The 16,506-nt window shown below is 40.1% G+C and overlaps 1 protein-coding gene across 1 annotated transcript in view; it reads left to right on the top strand.

Moving 5' to 3' along the window:
• Positions 1 to 16,506, top strand: part of slc13a1 (solute carrier family 13 member 1) — a 53,707-nt gene that overhangs the window by 14,542 nt on the left and 22,659 nt on the right. Inside the window, exons 6-10 of the mRNA XM_073059120.1 lie at positions 282 to 330; positions 1,643 to 1,800; positions 4,274 to 4,393; positions 5,693 to 5,791; positions 12,905 to 13,006. Coding sequence (XP_072915221.1) covers positions 282 to 330; positions 1,643 to 1,800; positions 4,274 to 4,393; positions 5,693 to 5,791; positions 12,905 to 13,006 — 528 coding nt within the window. The remainder of the gene's footprint in view (positions 1 to 281; positions 331 to 1,642; positions 1,801 to 4,273; positions 4,394 to 5,692; positions 5,792 to 12,904; positions 13,007 to 16,506) is intronic.

Consider the following 16,506-nt stretch of genomic DNA (forward strand, 5'->3'; position numbering starts at 1 on the left):
TATGTTGCTTCTCCCAGGCTATTGAGCTTCTGAACTCACGACTACACTGTATTCAAAATGTTACTGGCTAATCTGTTCTATACCTTACAGTATCTAATTTTAATGCACTTCAGTTTGTTATTCATCTATAGATCTTATTTTTACCTTCATAAGTTATCGTGTGTTATGTGCCTTACATCCTGGTTGGGAGAAACGTGTCTCGTTTAAATATACATTATATGGTTATATGCATGTATGTAGTTGGATGACAGTTGACAAATTCTACTTTTTTATCCATCCAGATGTCACCTTGACGTAGACGTTCAAACAAGCAAAACAGAACCAGATGAGGTAAATCCTTTTATTATTAACACAGTACTTAACTTTGCACACAGCCCTAAAAATAACTATTTTTTTGTCATTCTCAAAAAAGTTAGGAGAGGCTGTGCAGCTGTAATCTTGTTAGTTTAATTTCTTTATGAGGTGTTGCTCCTCTAACCTGCTCCACCACCCAAGTGCCCACCTTCTTATTCTGGCCTCCTTCCTTTTGCATTTTGGGCGTGTTGTTTGCAATCATCTGCTCTATCCCTGAAGCATGTTCTTTGATGGTATTTATATAATGCCAGAAATATAGCAAAACATCTAAAAGGGCAAGGCAAAAATGCAAAAGAATAGAGGAACTCTTAAGAGCCAGAATTGTAGGAATGCATTACCCAGAGAATTTTAGTTTTAGAATACAGACTTGAAGAGACTTGATATTAATACTTTGCATATAAACCAGATATTTCTTAGAAATCGCATCAAATTTAGTCCTTAAAGTACATAGTGTAAATTTTCCGATTTGAATATGGCAACTATTTCCGGGTGCGAGATATCACATATGACCCCTTAGCTTCTAACTAAAACCTGCTTTTACCTTGGTTTTAGAGCAGCACCTTGGCTAATATTTCCTAATCAGGAGACTTGTGCCTGGTGGTGACACCTTGGTAAGCACGTGAATTTGTTAGAGATAGCGATTGAAAATACTTGATAATGCAAAAATTATGACATAGATGTGTTGGTTAACTTGTGGGGTAGTTGAACTCTTTTGTAAGTGGTTTTGATTATTGAAGATGATCAGTTTTCTTTTTGGCTCATAACCTTCACTCTAAATTTCAGAAATTATCTATTATTTGGGGTTCAAATATTAAAATGTTTTTTTTAAAAGATGAGTTTTATTTATCATATATACATCGAAGCATTGAAACATGCAGTGAAATGCATTGCTTGCATCAAATCAAATCAGTGAGGATTGCATTTCTGGCACCAACATAGCATGTCCACAATGTACCAACCCTAACCGTACGTCTTTGGAATACAGGAGGAAACCGGAGCACCTGGAGCAAACCCAAGCGGTCACAGGAGAATGTAGGAACTCCTTATATGCAGCAGAGGGACTTGAAACGCGTGGTGATTTCTGGCATGGTAATGGCGCTAGGCTAATCACTAGGCTACTGTGCCACATTTTCCCCGTAATTAAAAACACACCCTGCATTTTCTCTGATTATTATTATCATTGCAATCATCTGTAATTGTCTGCTGTGGACTTTTATATCCAAGACCCAGAGGCTGTGTAAAGTCATCAGTGTATATCCTCATGATTCTGTAACTTTGTTTCTGATAGGCTTTGAAACAAGGAGCTGTCGGCAAATACAGAAGTGAGAAAGATCATAACTTGTGTAAAGGAATGTGTCTTTGCATTGCTTATTCTTCCACTATTGGAGGATTAACTACCATTACAGGCACCTCAACCAACCTGATTTTTGCTGAGCAACTGAACATGTGAGTATATCATTTTTATACATTTTAATTGACCCTGGCCAATAAATTCTGTTTCCTCTCATACTCACACTTGGTAAAGCTCATCACAATGTAAATAGTGGATTGAAACAGTAGTCACCAGTCTTGTGTTTGTTGTCATGGACAGCATGCTGGTATGGGGATTAGTGTTGCTGACTCACAGCCCAGATCTCCAGGCTTCGTCTCTATGGTTTCCATGTGGTCCCTGCAAAGTGAATAGGATTCTCTAGGTAGCTCCCCAAATCAAGCATAGATCGCTAAACCAGACTGAGACCTATTTGGCAAAATGGTGCAGAGGGAATGTCTGAGGAATAGGAACTTTCCTCAGACAGGTAGGACTCATAGGAGACCAATAGTTCCCATACTGATAAAGCTGGGGTCCATATCTTTGAAAGTTATTGTGACAAGGTTTTAAAGTGACAGGGCATATTAGATGATGCTCTAATGGCAATGATAATGATCTAGTGTAAGGTGTAGATATATCGGGTCTAAAGATGTTCTGAAGAACATGAGAACAGAAGCAGGAACAGCACATTTGGTCTTAGTTGATCATGGTTGATCTTAGATCTTAGCGTCTCTTCTTGAACAAGCTATATCCCTGGATTTCCAAAAATCTGAGGATCTATCAATTTTTCTTTTGAATATGCTCAGCAACTGAGCCTCTTCTGGTCTCTTGGTTACAAAGTTAGAAAGATCTATATAGACAGAATATGTGGTGCAATGGAGCTAATAGAATACAAAACAGAGCAGCAGGATACAATACAACTGATGAATGAATATGGCACATACACGGTAAGTATCTGGGATATCAACAAGGAAAGAAAATAGATCATAGCACGATAAAGGAAAACTTTTGACAGAATTTACTTTGCGGCTTAAGAAAATCTGCCAAACGGAGCTCAACAGTAAAAATATAACAAAGGCAATAAACACTTTTGCTATACCTATATTCAAGTATTCTTTGGCCATAATATCTTGGTCCAAAACCAATCTGGAAAATTTTCAACAAAAAATAAGAACTGAAATGAAAAATTTTGAAAACATTGTGTACACACCAGAAAATATAATGTACACTCGAATGTACTTAGATTAATACTACCTAGGACAGAAGGGGGAAGAGGAATAACAGACAGTAAGAATGTACACAACAATCAGATAAAACTTCGAGGATATATTTTGATCGATGAAAACAGGATTCAGTGCTCCATGCGAGCAAATGCAAATCTGGTAAGAAGTACACACCACTGAACTTAAGTGAGAGAACAAACCAGAAAAATGAAGAAATTATCACTATTGATGAAAAGTTAACTAAAGGAAGAGCATGACGCTCCATGGAAGACATCCCCATGAGCTGAGCAGATTAGATGACAACAAGGAAGTGTCGCCAACATCTGGCTCAGATTTGGAGACCTTTTCCCAGAAACAGAAGGGTTCCTTGTGGCAATACAGGACCAGGTGGTTAACACAAAAAATTATTAAAAGTACATATAAAAAAACAACAAATTCAAGATGATCAATGTAGAAAATGCCAAGAGAAAACAGAAATCATTCAACACATTACAGGATCCTATAGCAGTTTAATTCAATCTGTTCACTTACACAAGCTCAATCAAGTGTTTTGCCAAAATCTTGCTTTAAAATGCAAATTCATAAAATTACTATAAGTACAAGCCTGATCCGGTTCTAGAGTCAAATCCCACAAATTATATTATGACTGATCTGTTATTATAGATAGGGCAATCCATAATAATCATCTGGATATAATATTACAGGATAAACAAGCAAGAACAACTTATTCAATAGATATAACCATTCCAAACACACGTAACTTACAGAAATCAGTAAATGTGAAAAACACCAGAAATATGTTGAATTAAATGATGAAATTTAAATATTTTGGAACATGAACACGGTATACATTGTCCTGATAGTAATATCTACAACTGGCATCATCTCAAAGGTACTACACAATAGCATTAAACAATTGGGGCTACACAGTAATATCTATGTAAGTCTTCAGAAAGCCAAAATACTGAACACCACTAGAATTGTGCGAAAGTTCCTAACTTTCAGAAAATACTGGGAGCACTTAGCAGACCAGGCAGCATCAGTGGGGAAAAAAACAGTTAACATTTCAGCTTGAACTCATTGACCTTTCTGAGGTAATGTTGAGTTCTTTTTCCACACAACTTTGCTTCTTTTTCTACGGATGATATCTGACTTGCTGATTGCCTCCAGCACTTTCTGTTCTCCTTTCATTATCAGTCCCCTTAAATTCTCTTATCTCTGCAAAAGGAACACATAAGGTTTTGTTCATCTGTTTTTTTAAATGGGTAAACATTAGTGGGTCTGTTTTGTGATTGTACGTACCAGTAATCATTAAACCAAGTGAGTCATTTACATTTATCAGAAGTTTGTCTGATTTTCTTTTTCAATAATGTAATTTCTCATTTAGGCACTACCCAGACTGTCACAGCATAAATTTTGGGTCTTGGTTCATACTGGTGCTCCCCCTGACTGTGATCATTACCATTTTATCTTGGGTCTGGCTGCATATCCTTTACTTTGGCTTCAAGTAAGTTTAAACCTCAAATTTTTACATTCAGTATCTATGAAGTCAAAATCTGCTCATGATTTTTTACATTCATTGAATAAGGAATGAAGAAACTCTAATCACACTTTTAACATAAGTAAATGCTCGTCAACATTGATTATATCAGAATCAGAATCAGGTTTATTATCACCGGCATGTGACGTGAAATTTGTTAACTTAGCAGCAGCAGTTCAATGCAATACATAATCTACTGGGGAGGGGGGGGGGGTGAAAAAAAGAGAGAGAGAGAGAGAGAGAGAGAGAGAGAGAGAGAGAGAGAGAGAGAGAGAGAGAGAGAGAGAGAGAGAGAGAGAGAGAGAGAGAGAGAGAGAGAGAGAGAAATAATTAATAAAATAAGACAATAAATAAACAAGTAAATCAATTACGTATATTGAATAGATTATTTAGAAAATGTGCAAAAACAGAAGTACAGTATATTTAAAAAATTGAGGTATTGTCCAAAGCGTCAAATTCCATTTAGGAATCAGATGGCAGTGGGGAAGAAGCTGTTCCTGAATTGCTGAGTGTATGCCTTCAGACTTCTGTACCTCCTACCTGATGGTAACAGTGAGAAAAGGGTGAGCCCTGGGTGCTGGAGGTCTTCAATAATGGATGCTGCCTTTCTGAGACACCGCTTCCTAAAGATGTCCTGGATACTTTGTAGGCTAGTACCCAAGATGGAGTTGACTAGATTTATATACTTCATTTTTTTACCAATTCATAGTATATCTCTGCCATGAAAATTAGTTTCCAATCTAATTTTTCTAAGCAATTTCAAATGTCACAGGTTACAAAGGGAAAGTTATTGTTGGTGGATGTGCTTACCACAAGTGCTTCAACTGCTGAGTGTACACAGGGCCCCACATTTGATTACATTTGTCTTGTATTTCTGATAGTTGAATGTCCAATTAAAACTCACATTGTTCTTGGGGTAATCACATTGGCTCCAGTTAAAAAGTATGAAAAACCTTTGTTAGTTGAAGAGATATTTTCTGATTGCACTGGAGAAGGTGAGAAACCAAGCAGAAGATTGAGAGCAATTCAGGACCTCCACATTAAAAAACTCATGCACAGATTTTCTAAAACTAACATGTACTGGCTTGTTTTAAGTTGGTAGATAATTAATTTATTTATCTTCTTTACTAAGATGAACAATTGAATGTCGTTTGTGTACCCTGAACATTTAGCAATTGGTAATGTCAAAAGTAGTTCACTTGTTTGGATTTGATATGGTTTCAAACTTATATTGTCAGTCTAACCGGCTTCATTAAAACAATGCAGCTTTTCAAAGACATTTGAATTTTGCAAAGAAAAAAGCAACAGAGAAAAAGCATTGATAAAATTGATTGAAGAGGAATACAGGAAGCTTGGACCCATGGGGTGAGGCACAATACCGTATAAATACTGACTAAAAATTTATGTTATGAAATAATGAAAAATTAGTAAAGCTTAACTCATGCATTTTGGATGTTAATGTTGATACCTCTTTATTTTTCAAAGCTAAGCTATTGGTTTCCACATGATCCATGCTCTCTTGTTTATAGCATTTTCCCAGATGTTTTAGTGCATTTTTGCTTAGCCTGATACAACATATCTTTGTGAAGGTTGAAGTCCTTCTGCAAAATGCTGCAGAACTATAAATGGAGAGACTTCCCCCATCTCACAAAAACATTTAAAAAATAGTGCATGCACTGATGCTGTCAGATTCCAATCTATTTCAGTGTTATTTAGAATCTCATCACCACCACCAATTAAACACTGGAAAGAAATACTTGTGAACTTGACAAATGTAATGAATGAATTAAGTTTCCTAAGCTCTCTCATTAGCGGAAACAGTATAAATGATCAATTATTAATTATAAAAGCTGATGCTTCCAGTATCCAAGATCTAACTTCTCTTTTCAATGTAGTTTCTGTTTTGTTTATGGTTTAGTAAAAATTGTAAGCCAACTGAAATTATCATTAGTAGACTGAAATGTGTATTTATTAAATTTGTTCTGTTGGAAATGCTATTGGTAACAATTGTACGTGATGGCTTACTTTTTTTTTAGCACAGATGGCAGAGTTCCTGCTTCCTAACTCAGAATAAGGATTAGTCAAAGTTATAATTAATCACAATTCTGCCTGCCACTGAAATTTTCAAGAGGTAGTGGAAAAAGGGTTGCTGAGCAAATGACTTACAAAAAGGCAATCTATATTAATCTGTATATTGGAAACTGCATTATTCTCAGTGACAAAACATTTATGATTATGATTAATTTTTAAAACCAAAACATTATGTCTAGTCCAAAAGACTATAGATGCTGTAACTCTTAGACCTCAACACATAAACAGAGGAAGCAAAGAACAGCTGAACACTACGTGTGTAAAATCCGTATGACATTAGATGCTGGAAATGTTCATCAGCTTAGACAGCATCTATGGGGAGAACAATAAAGTTAATGTTTCAGGTTTATACCCTTTCTTCAGAATGAGAGAGTGGCAATCAAATATTTTAGACTGCAGAGAATGGGAAGAGATGGAGAGTACAATGGGAATGCCTGTGGCAGGATGAAAATGATCAATATATTGGTGAAAGAAAGGGGAGTGGAAAGGAACTTGCAGCAACATAAAAATGCAGTTAAGAAAACAGAAGTCAAAGACAATCACAAGGTGTAATCCTCATAACTTTCCAAAGTTTAGGCATAAAATAATTCTCACAGTTTTGTCTAAGAAATGGAACCCAGCAGTGGAAGGGGAACTCATTGATGTGAGAAGTAGATAAGCAAGGCAAAAATGGGTGGTATTGTGAACGATTGACTGCTGTCTATTCAAGATGGAAGATAAGGGCCCTTAGTCTATCCAGGTGTTGGATAGAGGTGCTGATTCAATATGCGTGAGGAAAATAAATCAGTTGGGATACCTCTCCCCCTCCCCTTCCCTCCCCTTCCCCTCCCTCCCCCACTCCCATTTCTTCTATATTTCCCTTTCTATCTATCCCCTTTCTCTCTCTGTTATATTGTTTCACCATACTCAGTGTAACTTCCAGGAACACTAGCTAGTTTTCATGGAAGTTTGTAATATAACTATTCCAGCTGTACTTCTCCATGGATGCTGCCTGACCAGCAAAGTTTCCAACATCCTTCTTTATTTCAGATTTTCAGCAACTGTGCTTTCCTGTATCACACATTTCCGGTAATGCTTCCTCTCTCCTTTGTCCTCCGATTTGCCCTTACAGTGCCTTGTAAAGGTATTCAGCCCCCGAATATTTGTTCACATAAATATTACAACCAGCAATTTTGATCAATTCAATTGAAAATTTTTATTTGTGAATCACATGCTCCCTTTCTACTGGTAAGATGGTGGCGTGTTCAATCGCAATGGCCTTTTGGGGGCTAACCAAAGGAGGATTTTTCTTTTGAAAATTTGTTCTTTATCATTTTAAGACTATACTGGACTCCAAGAACAACAGGTACAGCAAGTCTACCACATCAGTGATCTGTTCATTGCCAGCCGGGGTGTCGAAGGGGCTGGCAGATGAGTCAGGGAAGGAGAAGCCAGCACTTAGCTTGAAGAAGGAGGAGCTGGCACTCCAGAGTGTATGTTATGCACCTGGGCCCCAGGGGGATGCCGTCTCATTTGGATGTATCCATGTATAGTTTGAATGATAATTAAACTTGATTCGATTTGATTTTCACAGTAGTGCTCCCAAAAATAGAGAAAATTGTGAAGTACGAAAAACTAAAAATTCAAAAACTGAGATGTCAGCACTTCATAAGTATTAATTAACTTCATAAGTATTAAACTCCAACTCTGACTCCAACCTTGACCTCCAGGCTGGGACTTCATGTGCAGCCGCTGGAACTTCCGTTTCCCCTTCCCCCACCACCACTCTGCAATCCTGTGTCCCTCAGGTCACACTGCCAGCCCTTGGGCCCTCTGAGACTCAATCTTCCTCTCACTCCACCTTCCCTGAACACCCCAACCCCCATCCCTCCTCTAAGCCCAGCTCTTATCCATGCCGGGTCTTCACCGTTTCCTTTGCCCTCAGTAAGGGCCTCACCTTTGTCCCCCTGCGCCCACGCCTCAGCAAGTTCCGCACCCACCATGATACTGAGATTTGTTTCCTCTGCCTGCATCTCCAAGCCTATGCCTTTGGCAAGGACTCTTCACTCCACTCCAATAACCCCTTCTCCTGTCTTCAACCCTCCTCCTCTTCCTGGACACCCTGCTCTGCTTTTCTCCTGCTCTGGATCTTTTCTCTGCCAGCTGCCAATGGGACGTCAACTGTCTTGACTTCAGCATCCTCTCTCCAATTCTGACCTCACTCCTTCCAAACGATCAGCTCTCCACTCCCTCCACACCATTCCTAACCTCGCCATCAAACCCGCAGATAAGGGAAGGGGGTGCTGTAGTAGACTGCTGCACTGACCTTTACCTTGCTGAGGTCTAGTGACAATTGTCAGACACCCCTCTTACTAACCCTGTGAACAAGATCCCACAAGGAGCACCGGGCCATTATCCCCCATACCATCACTGACCTTATTAGCTCTGGAGAGCTCCCATCCACTGCTACCAACCTCATAGTTGCTGCACCCCGCACTTCCCGTTTCTACCTCCTACCCAAGATCCACAAACCCGCTTTTCAAGGTAGATTCATTGTCTCAGCTTGTTTCTGCCCAGTGAACTCATATCCGCATACCTGGACTCTGCTTCATTCCCCCACCCCCCGTTCAGTCCTTTCCTACCTATGTCCGCAACACTTCACTCGCTCTGGATCTTTTCAATGATTTCAGGTTCCCTGGCCACTATCATTTTATTTTCACTATGGATGTTCAGTCCCTATATACTTCCAGTCCCTATATACTTTCCCACCAGGAAGGCCTCAAAGCTCCCCGTTCCTTTCTGGACACCAGACGTAACCAGTTCCCCTCCACAATCACCCTCCTCCATCTAGCAGAACTGGTCCTCACTCTCAATAATTTCTCCTTTGGCTCCACCCACTTCCTTCAAACAAAAGGGGTAGTCATGGGCACTCCCTTGGGTCCTAGCTATGCCAGCCTTTTTGTCGGCTACATGGAACAGACTATGTTTCAAGCTTACACTGGTGTCCATCCCCCACTTTTCCTGCGCTACATCAACAACTGCATTGGTGCTGCTTCCTGCATCCATGCAGAACTCGCTGACTTCATCCACATTGCCTCCAACTTCCACCCTGCCCTCAAATTTGCCTGGTCCATTTCAGACATCTCCCTCCCCTTCCTCAATCTCACTGTCTCTATCTCTGGAGACAGTTTGTCCTCTTGTCCTCACCTACCACCCCAACAGACTCAGCATCCAGCACATAATTCTCCAGAACTCTGGCGATCTCCAATGGGACCCCCCCACCAAGCTCATCTTTCCCTCACCCCCCATGTTCTGCTTTCCATGGAGATTGTTCCTTACTCGTCTCCAGTGTCAACTGGATCCTCCCCACTGATCTCCCTCCTGGCGTTTATCCTGGCAAGCAGAGCAAATGCTACACCTGCCCCTACACCTCCTCTTTCACTGCCATTCAGAGCCCCAAACAGTCCCTCCAGGTGAGGCGACCCTTCACCCGTGAGTCTGCTGGAGTCATATACCATGTCCAGTGCCCCTGGTGTGGCCTCCTGTATATCAGTGAGAGATGATGTAGATTGGGAGACCGTTTCACTGAACACCTGCTCTCCATCTGGCTGAAGAAGCATGATCTTCCAGTGGCCATACATTTTAATTCCACTTCCCATTCGCATTCCAACATGTCTATCCATGGCCTCCTCTACTGTTGCAATGAGGCCACACTCAGGTTGAAGGAGCAATATCTTATGTTCCTTCTTGGTAGCCTCCAACTTGATGGCGTGTAATAGATGTCTCAAATTTATGGCACTGCCCACCCCCCCACCCATTCACCGATTTCCATCCCCTTTTCCCTTTCTCACCTTATCTCCTTGCCTGTCCATTGCCTCCCTCTGGTGCCCCTCCCCCCTTTTCTTTCTTTCATGGCCTCCTGTCCTCTTCTATCAGAATCCCCCTTCTCCATCCCTGTATCTCTTTCACCAATCAACTTCACAGCTCTTTTCTTCATCTCTCCCCCTCAAGGTTTCATCTTTTTTCCTCCAGTCCTGCTGAAGGGTCTCAGCCCGAAATGCCGACTGTACTTTTTTCCATAGGTGCTGCCTGGCCTGCTGAGTTCCTCCAGTATTTTGTGTGTGTTGCTTCATTCCCTGTTCAACCTTTCTGGCAGAGGCTAGCAAGTTTTTATCCAGGATCTCTCTCTACTTAGCAACATTAAACTTCCCATCAATCCTGACCAGATTTCCAGTCCCTGCTGCTGTAAAACATCCACATAGCATGAAGCTACTTCCACCGTACTTTACAGTAGGGACAGTGTTACCCTGGTTGATGCACAATATTAGATTTATGCCACATGCACCGCTTAGCGTTGAGGCCAAAAAGTTCCACTTTAGTCTTGTCCAACCACAAGACCTTTTTCCAGCTCTTTACAGTATCTTCTAAATTATTCATTGAATGCCTTTATGGGCAAGGGTATGCTTTTTTTTCTTTTCTTTTCTCCCTTGCCACTCTTTCATAAATACCCCTTTGGTGCAAGGCCTTAGAGATTGTGGGGCTGTGAACTTCATCTCCAGTTGACTTCTGCAGCTCACTGAGAGTGACTGTTGGCATCACAGTAGCCTCTCTTACAAGTGCCATTCTACTCCGGCGACTAAGTTTAGAAGGGTGACTTGACCTTGGCAGTGTAGCTGTGGTTTCATATTTTCTCCTCTTTTTCATGATGGACTGCACTGAGCTCCAAGGTATGTTCAGTGGCTTTGAGTTGATCTGGTACCTTTCCCCAGATTTTTGCCTCTTCATCATAATTTCCCTGACTTGTCTTGAATGCACTTTTGTCCTCACTTTGGTTTGGTCTGTTGAAAATCTACCATGCTGTTGGACCTTACAGAGAGAGGTAGTATTTATTCTTATGAATTCATTGAAAACAGGCAATCCTCCAGTTTTCTACATCAACTAATTGGCGAGTTAGTAAGTTGATACAATATATTGCACCTGAGGAAAGTTAACATAGTAATTACAAAGGAGATGAATACTTTTTTCAGCCTCATAACTTTGGTTCTTAATTTTCAGTAAATTGTTGACAGGTTTTGGAATTTTTCTTTTGATTTGACATGATGCACAATGTTTTTGTACCTACATTTTTGTAGCTCAAAAATCATACTTTAATACATATTTTAAATTTTTAAAATGAGACAGTAAAATGTGAAAATGGTTGTGGGAGGCAAATACTTTTTTCCAAGGCACTGTACATGTAAATCATCTGCAGTTAAATCAAGTTTACAGTACCTACTCTCAGCTGGTCCTATCACCACTGGCATTATTTAATCCCTCTTGGTCCTCAACTATCACAGGAACTTTCTTTGTTCTCCTCACCATGTCCTCTTCTCTGTGATTTAAATCATATTTGATTTCTAGCTTTTCCTAGATCAGATCAAAGATTATGAATGTGAAACATTAAATGTATTTAACTCACCACACAACTAGCCAAATTATGGACAACACCCAGCACATTTGGAATTGAAGTCTTTGGCTGGGACAATTTTGACCACAGGGCTTTTCACTTCTGTCAGGAGAAGTTCTCTGCAAGCATGGTTTCATGCATATTACAAAATATTATTTTTTACATCTACTATCAACTTCCATTTCCCGCTATCAGTCCTAATATTCTTCAAGAGTCTTTCACAGTTACAATATAAAGTGAAGGAATAGAGGTTGTCATATGGCTGGAGATGGAGAACTTTTATTTCAATGAGTGCAGTAAACTTATTGTTTACTTCATATGCCAAAAGAAATAATGACATTGTAAAAATTATGAGTTGTGGCATCGTGGTTTTGTGAATGCTGTGAGATAAAGCTATACTGGATTTGAATAGGATGGTAGGTTGTAGGTCCAAGAATTTAAAATTGACCATTGAAAGATGGGCCTTTAAAAAGCTGCAGATGTATATGGACATATCCTTAATGTAATTAAATCTGATTGAAGGTAAGGTGGAGGCTGATGAGAAGCCCTTGCTGGAACCCTTTCTTGATGGATTGACAGACAAATAGAACAGTTAAGACACTAATGAATGTGAAGGATGACATGATGCAAAATAAAGGCAAGAAAGACTTGGATAGTCATTGAGAAAGAATGGCAGATAAACCAGTGGGACATCAAACTAATTTAGAGTACAAGAGTAATGGGATGGGGAATATATTTTGGGCCAGAATCCTTGAGGTGGGTTGCAGAGACCAGAGTAGGGGTTGCTGACGGTAAGTGGATAAATGACAATAACTGGTAAATGGAACTCCCTCCCTCCATCTCTGTAACCATGCCTCTTTAATCTCTCACCAATTTGTTCTATATTCTTTGTTCTACATTTCATGAACTATCCTTGAATGTTCTGCCGTACTGAAATAAATACAAACCTTTGTGTGTCTCAGGTATCAGGAGATTGTTACCCTCATTATATTTTGCTTCATGGCAATATTGTGGTTTATGCGTAACCCTGGATTTTTCCCTGGCTGGTCCAATCTTTTTCCACAGTAAGTGAAAGCCTTTCTGCATTTGGGATCAAAACTCATAGTTGAATTAACAATTGTATAGAAATGATGAAACCAATGCCATTTGTTCCCTCAGCCACTCAGCTATCAAATACACTGGAATTAATCAGGAACAGGTTGAGACTAATTCTGGAAGCTTGCCAGATTTGGGATGTAACTTCCAGTTTAACTCCCAGGGCCTGTTTAAACTGGAAATGTATTTCTGAGAGAGAAGTAGCTTTCCCTCCTGGCACTTTGATCTGTTATTTCTCTGCAGTAAGATTTTCTGAATAAGTGATTTGGGAGCTCTCTAGGCCTCTGCATAGGTCATACTGCAAGATTGCAAAGACTAGGAAAGATGGCAATTATTGGCAGCTGTGGAGTCATCACCCAGCACTTGAATGAGGTGGAGACCTTTTTTATTCAGTGACCGTTCACACTTGGGAGGGAAATACATCTAAACAGCTAGATGTGTGTAGATCAATGAAACGGCCAATTCTTGGCACATACATAGCAGTGGGGATGTAAAATGGAATTTTCCATTGCTTGCAATGTTATCTGGCAACAGTCCAATGTCACTATTCCAGCATTCGTTACATGTACTACCCTACACACGAGGTTGCACCTAACCACTTCTCATTCGCCTTCCAGATGTACATACAGCTCTTGCCATTTGAAACCATAGCAATGTCTCCAAGATTCCCACTGGATATGTAACCTTGCTTATGGCTCACTTCACACATCAAACTCACACTTTCCCTTCAGCAGTTACCTATTGTCCATGCATCTTATTTCTTCTGTTTCCCTGCATGTGTGTAACAGAAACTCCACTCCTGAACTTTATCCTTTCCTGGCACTGTTGACTTCTCTGTTACTACCAGAGAAATATTATACGGTGCATAACATGATTGATCTGCATTAATCTTGGACATCTTGGACTCATCTCAAAATGCAATGGGTTACTGCATTGGAGAGTTTAATTCTGGGTCTTATCCACCAGGATGTACAACTAGTGCACCATATGTTGTATTTCAGAATGACACATATTCAGCCAACTTGACGACATCATATCTAATTCTGTTGCCTGTTACTTGCCAATGAGTCATGTGTCAGTAGGAGCTGATTATCTTCCAGATCCTTAGCAGCAGCAAGGTCTTTTAGGGAAAGGCTTCTCAAAGAGCCACCATTATGTTTACCATTGCTCCCAGACATCAAAACAGACTCTGGTGTGCTGGGTAGATAACCAAATGTGTTGCGGGAGTTTCCACATCCAAATGAGGAGCAGGAGTAGGGAGGTCTTCTTCTCGTTCTAGTGAGAATAGTGAGATTTGAGCTTTAGGGGTCAAAATTTTGAAAGAAATTCATTAATCTCCTGTATTTATACAACACATTGAAAGGCTACAAACTGTTTTGCCTCAAACACAAGAGATTCTGCAGGCTCTGGAATTCCAAAGTAGCACGCACAAAATGCTGAGGAACTCGGGAGTCAGGCAGCATCTATGGAGAGGAATAAGCAGTCAATATTTTGGGCTGAGGTGTCAACTGCTTTTTCTTCACCATAGATACCGCCTGGCCTGCTAAGTTCCTCCAGCAGTTTGAGTGTATGTATTTTTTGCCATCATGGCCACAGGAATGTCTTCATCCAGCATCTGTGGTGTAATTTAACACTATGTCATGACTGTATTTTGTTTAGTATCGTGGAGCTTACTTCCTTCAGATCTTTCATCTCTGGAGTCTGTTAACATACTTGGATGGAAACTGGAACATTTGCCATTCAGACAATAGAAACCACTTTGAAGAGATTTATGGATCAAATGTTTCCAAGGGCTTACTCCTGCAGTTGACTACTCTGAAGACTGAAAGAACAATTAAACTAGAAGGCCATTAGTGACGCACAGTGATACAACGTGCTGCCTCCTTTTAGTTACGTCAGTAAACCTACTTGCTCAAGCCTTCCATATAGCTCAAAGCTCAATTGAGGTAGCTTATGCTCGCAGCAGCTCTGTCTATAGTTGGAACCTTCACAGACTCAGGCACTGAGGTGTCATCAGGCACGATCAAAAACATTAACAACAGCAGCAAAACATTATTTAATCTAAGGGAGCATGCTGCAGGACTAATGATACAAATGAGTAATCTGGATTCATCATAAATGTCACAATAATGTCTGTCATATAGAAATCACGATACTATGACAATGAAACATCCTTCTCTGTGTGATAAGGATGACCTATTGATCTGTCTCATGATCTACCATGAATAGCCTTATAGAAGCAGAAAGTTTTAGAAAAAGGACAAAGCCAATGAAGTGAATTGAAAATGAGAAATTTAATGATAAATAAAAACAAAAAAACTGCTGAAATATTCAGAGTTAGGTAGTTTCTGTGGAAAAATAAAGAGTTTGGAGTAGGACTTGTACCCTTGATCTTTTAGCTTAGTGATAATATTCCTACACATTGAATTACTGCACTATGGCTTACATGATCATCATACCATAAGATATCTGGGAGAAGGGAAACTCTTGATCTCAAATCTCTGCTGCCTTGTGGCTATACACTCATAGGGAAGGCTTTGGGAACATACCCCAACGAAGGAATCTGGAGCTGGAGTCCCAAGGCAATCCAACAGGAGTTCAATGCTGACTGGCATCTCCTGTGACACTACTGGTGCCAAACTATATCTGCCTCTGCTATTCCTTTGGGTTCATCAGATGCGTGGAGAAGGGGAGCTTGCTACATGGGCAACAACTTGCTCTCTATCTTGTACTGCCCTGGGCTGCATTTTTAGACAGCTAGGACACAACATCCATGGTTGACCCTGACAGACGAAGGCCTCATCTCATCTCCAGAGCAGAATTAGGGCATCTGGTCCATCAACTCTATTCTACTATTCAATCATGTCTGATTTATTTTATCTGCCCTATTAGAGTCATAGAGCACTAAAGAACTGAAATTTGCCCTTCCGTCCATCTAGTCTATGCTGACTTTTTTCCCTGCCTTTTCCTATCAACTTGGGCCCAGATCATATCCCTCCAAATCCTTCCCAACTATGTACCTTCCAACTTCTCTTAATGTTACAACAAACTTGCACACATCGCTTCTGCTGGCACTCATTCCTCACTTGCACTGACCTCTGAGTGAAGAAGCTTATTCTTAGATTTCTCTTAAATATTTCACCTTTCAACCTTAACCTATAACCTCTAGTTCTAGCCTCATGCCTATTTATACCTCTCATAATTTTATACACCTCTATAAGGAACACCCCTTGCTCTTCTGTGCTCCAATGAATAATGTCTTATTCTAGACATTCTTTTCCTATAACTGAGGTCCTGAAATCCAAGCAATATGCCTGTAAATTTTCTCTGCACTTTCTCGATCTTATTGATAACTTATACAATGTCAACATAACACCCAACTCTTGTACTCATTGCTCTGATTTGTGAAGGCTAGTATGCCAGAGGTTCTTTTTACAAAGTTATCTACTTGTGAGGCCACTTTCAAGGA

This window comes from Hemitrygon akajei, chromosome 10, assembly GCF_048418815.1.
Source record: "Hemitrygon akajei chromosome 10, sHemAka1.3, whole genome shotgun sequence".
Lineage (NCBI taxonomy): Eukaryota > Metazoa > Chordata > Chondrichthyes > Myliobatiformes > Dasyatidae > Hemitrygon > Hemitrygon akajei.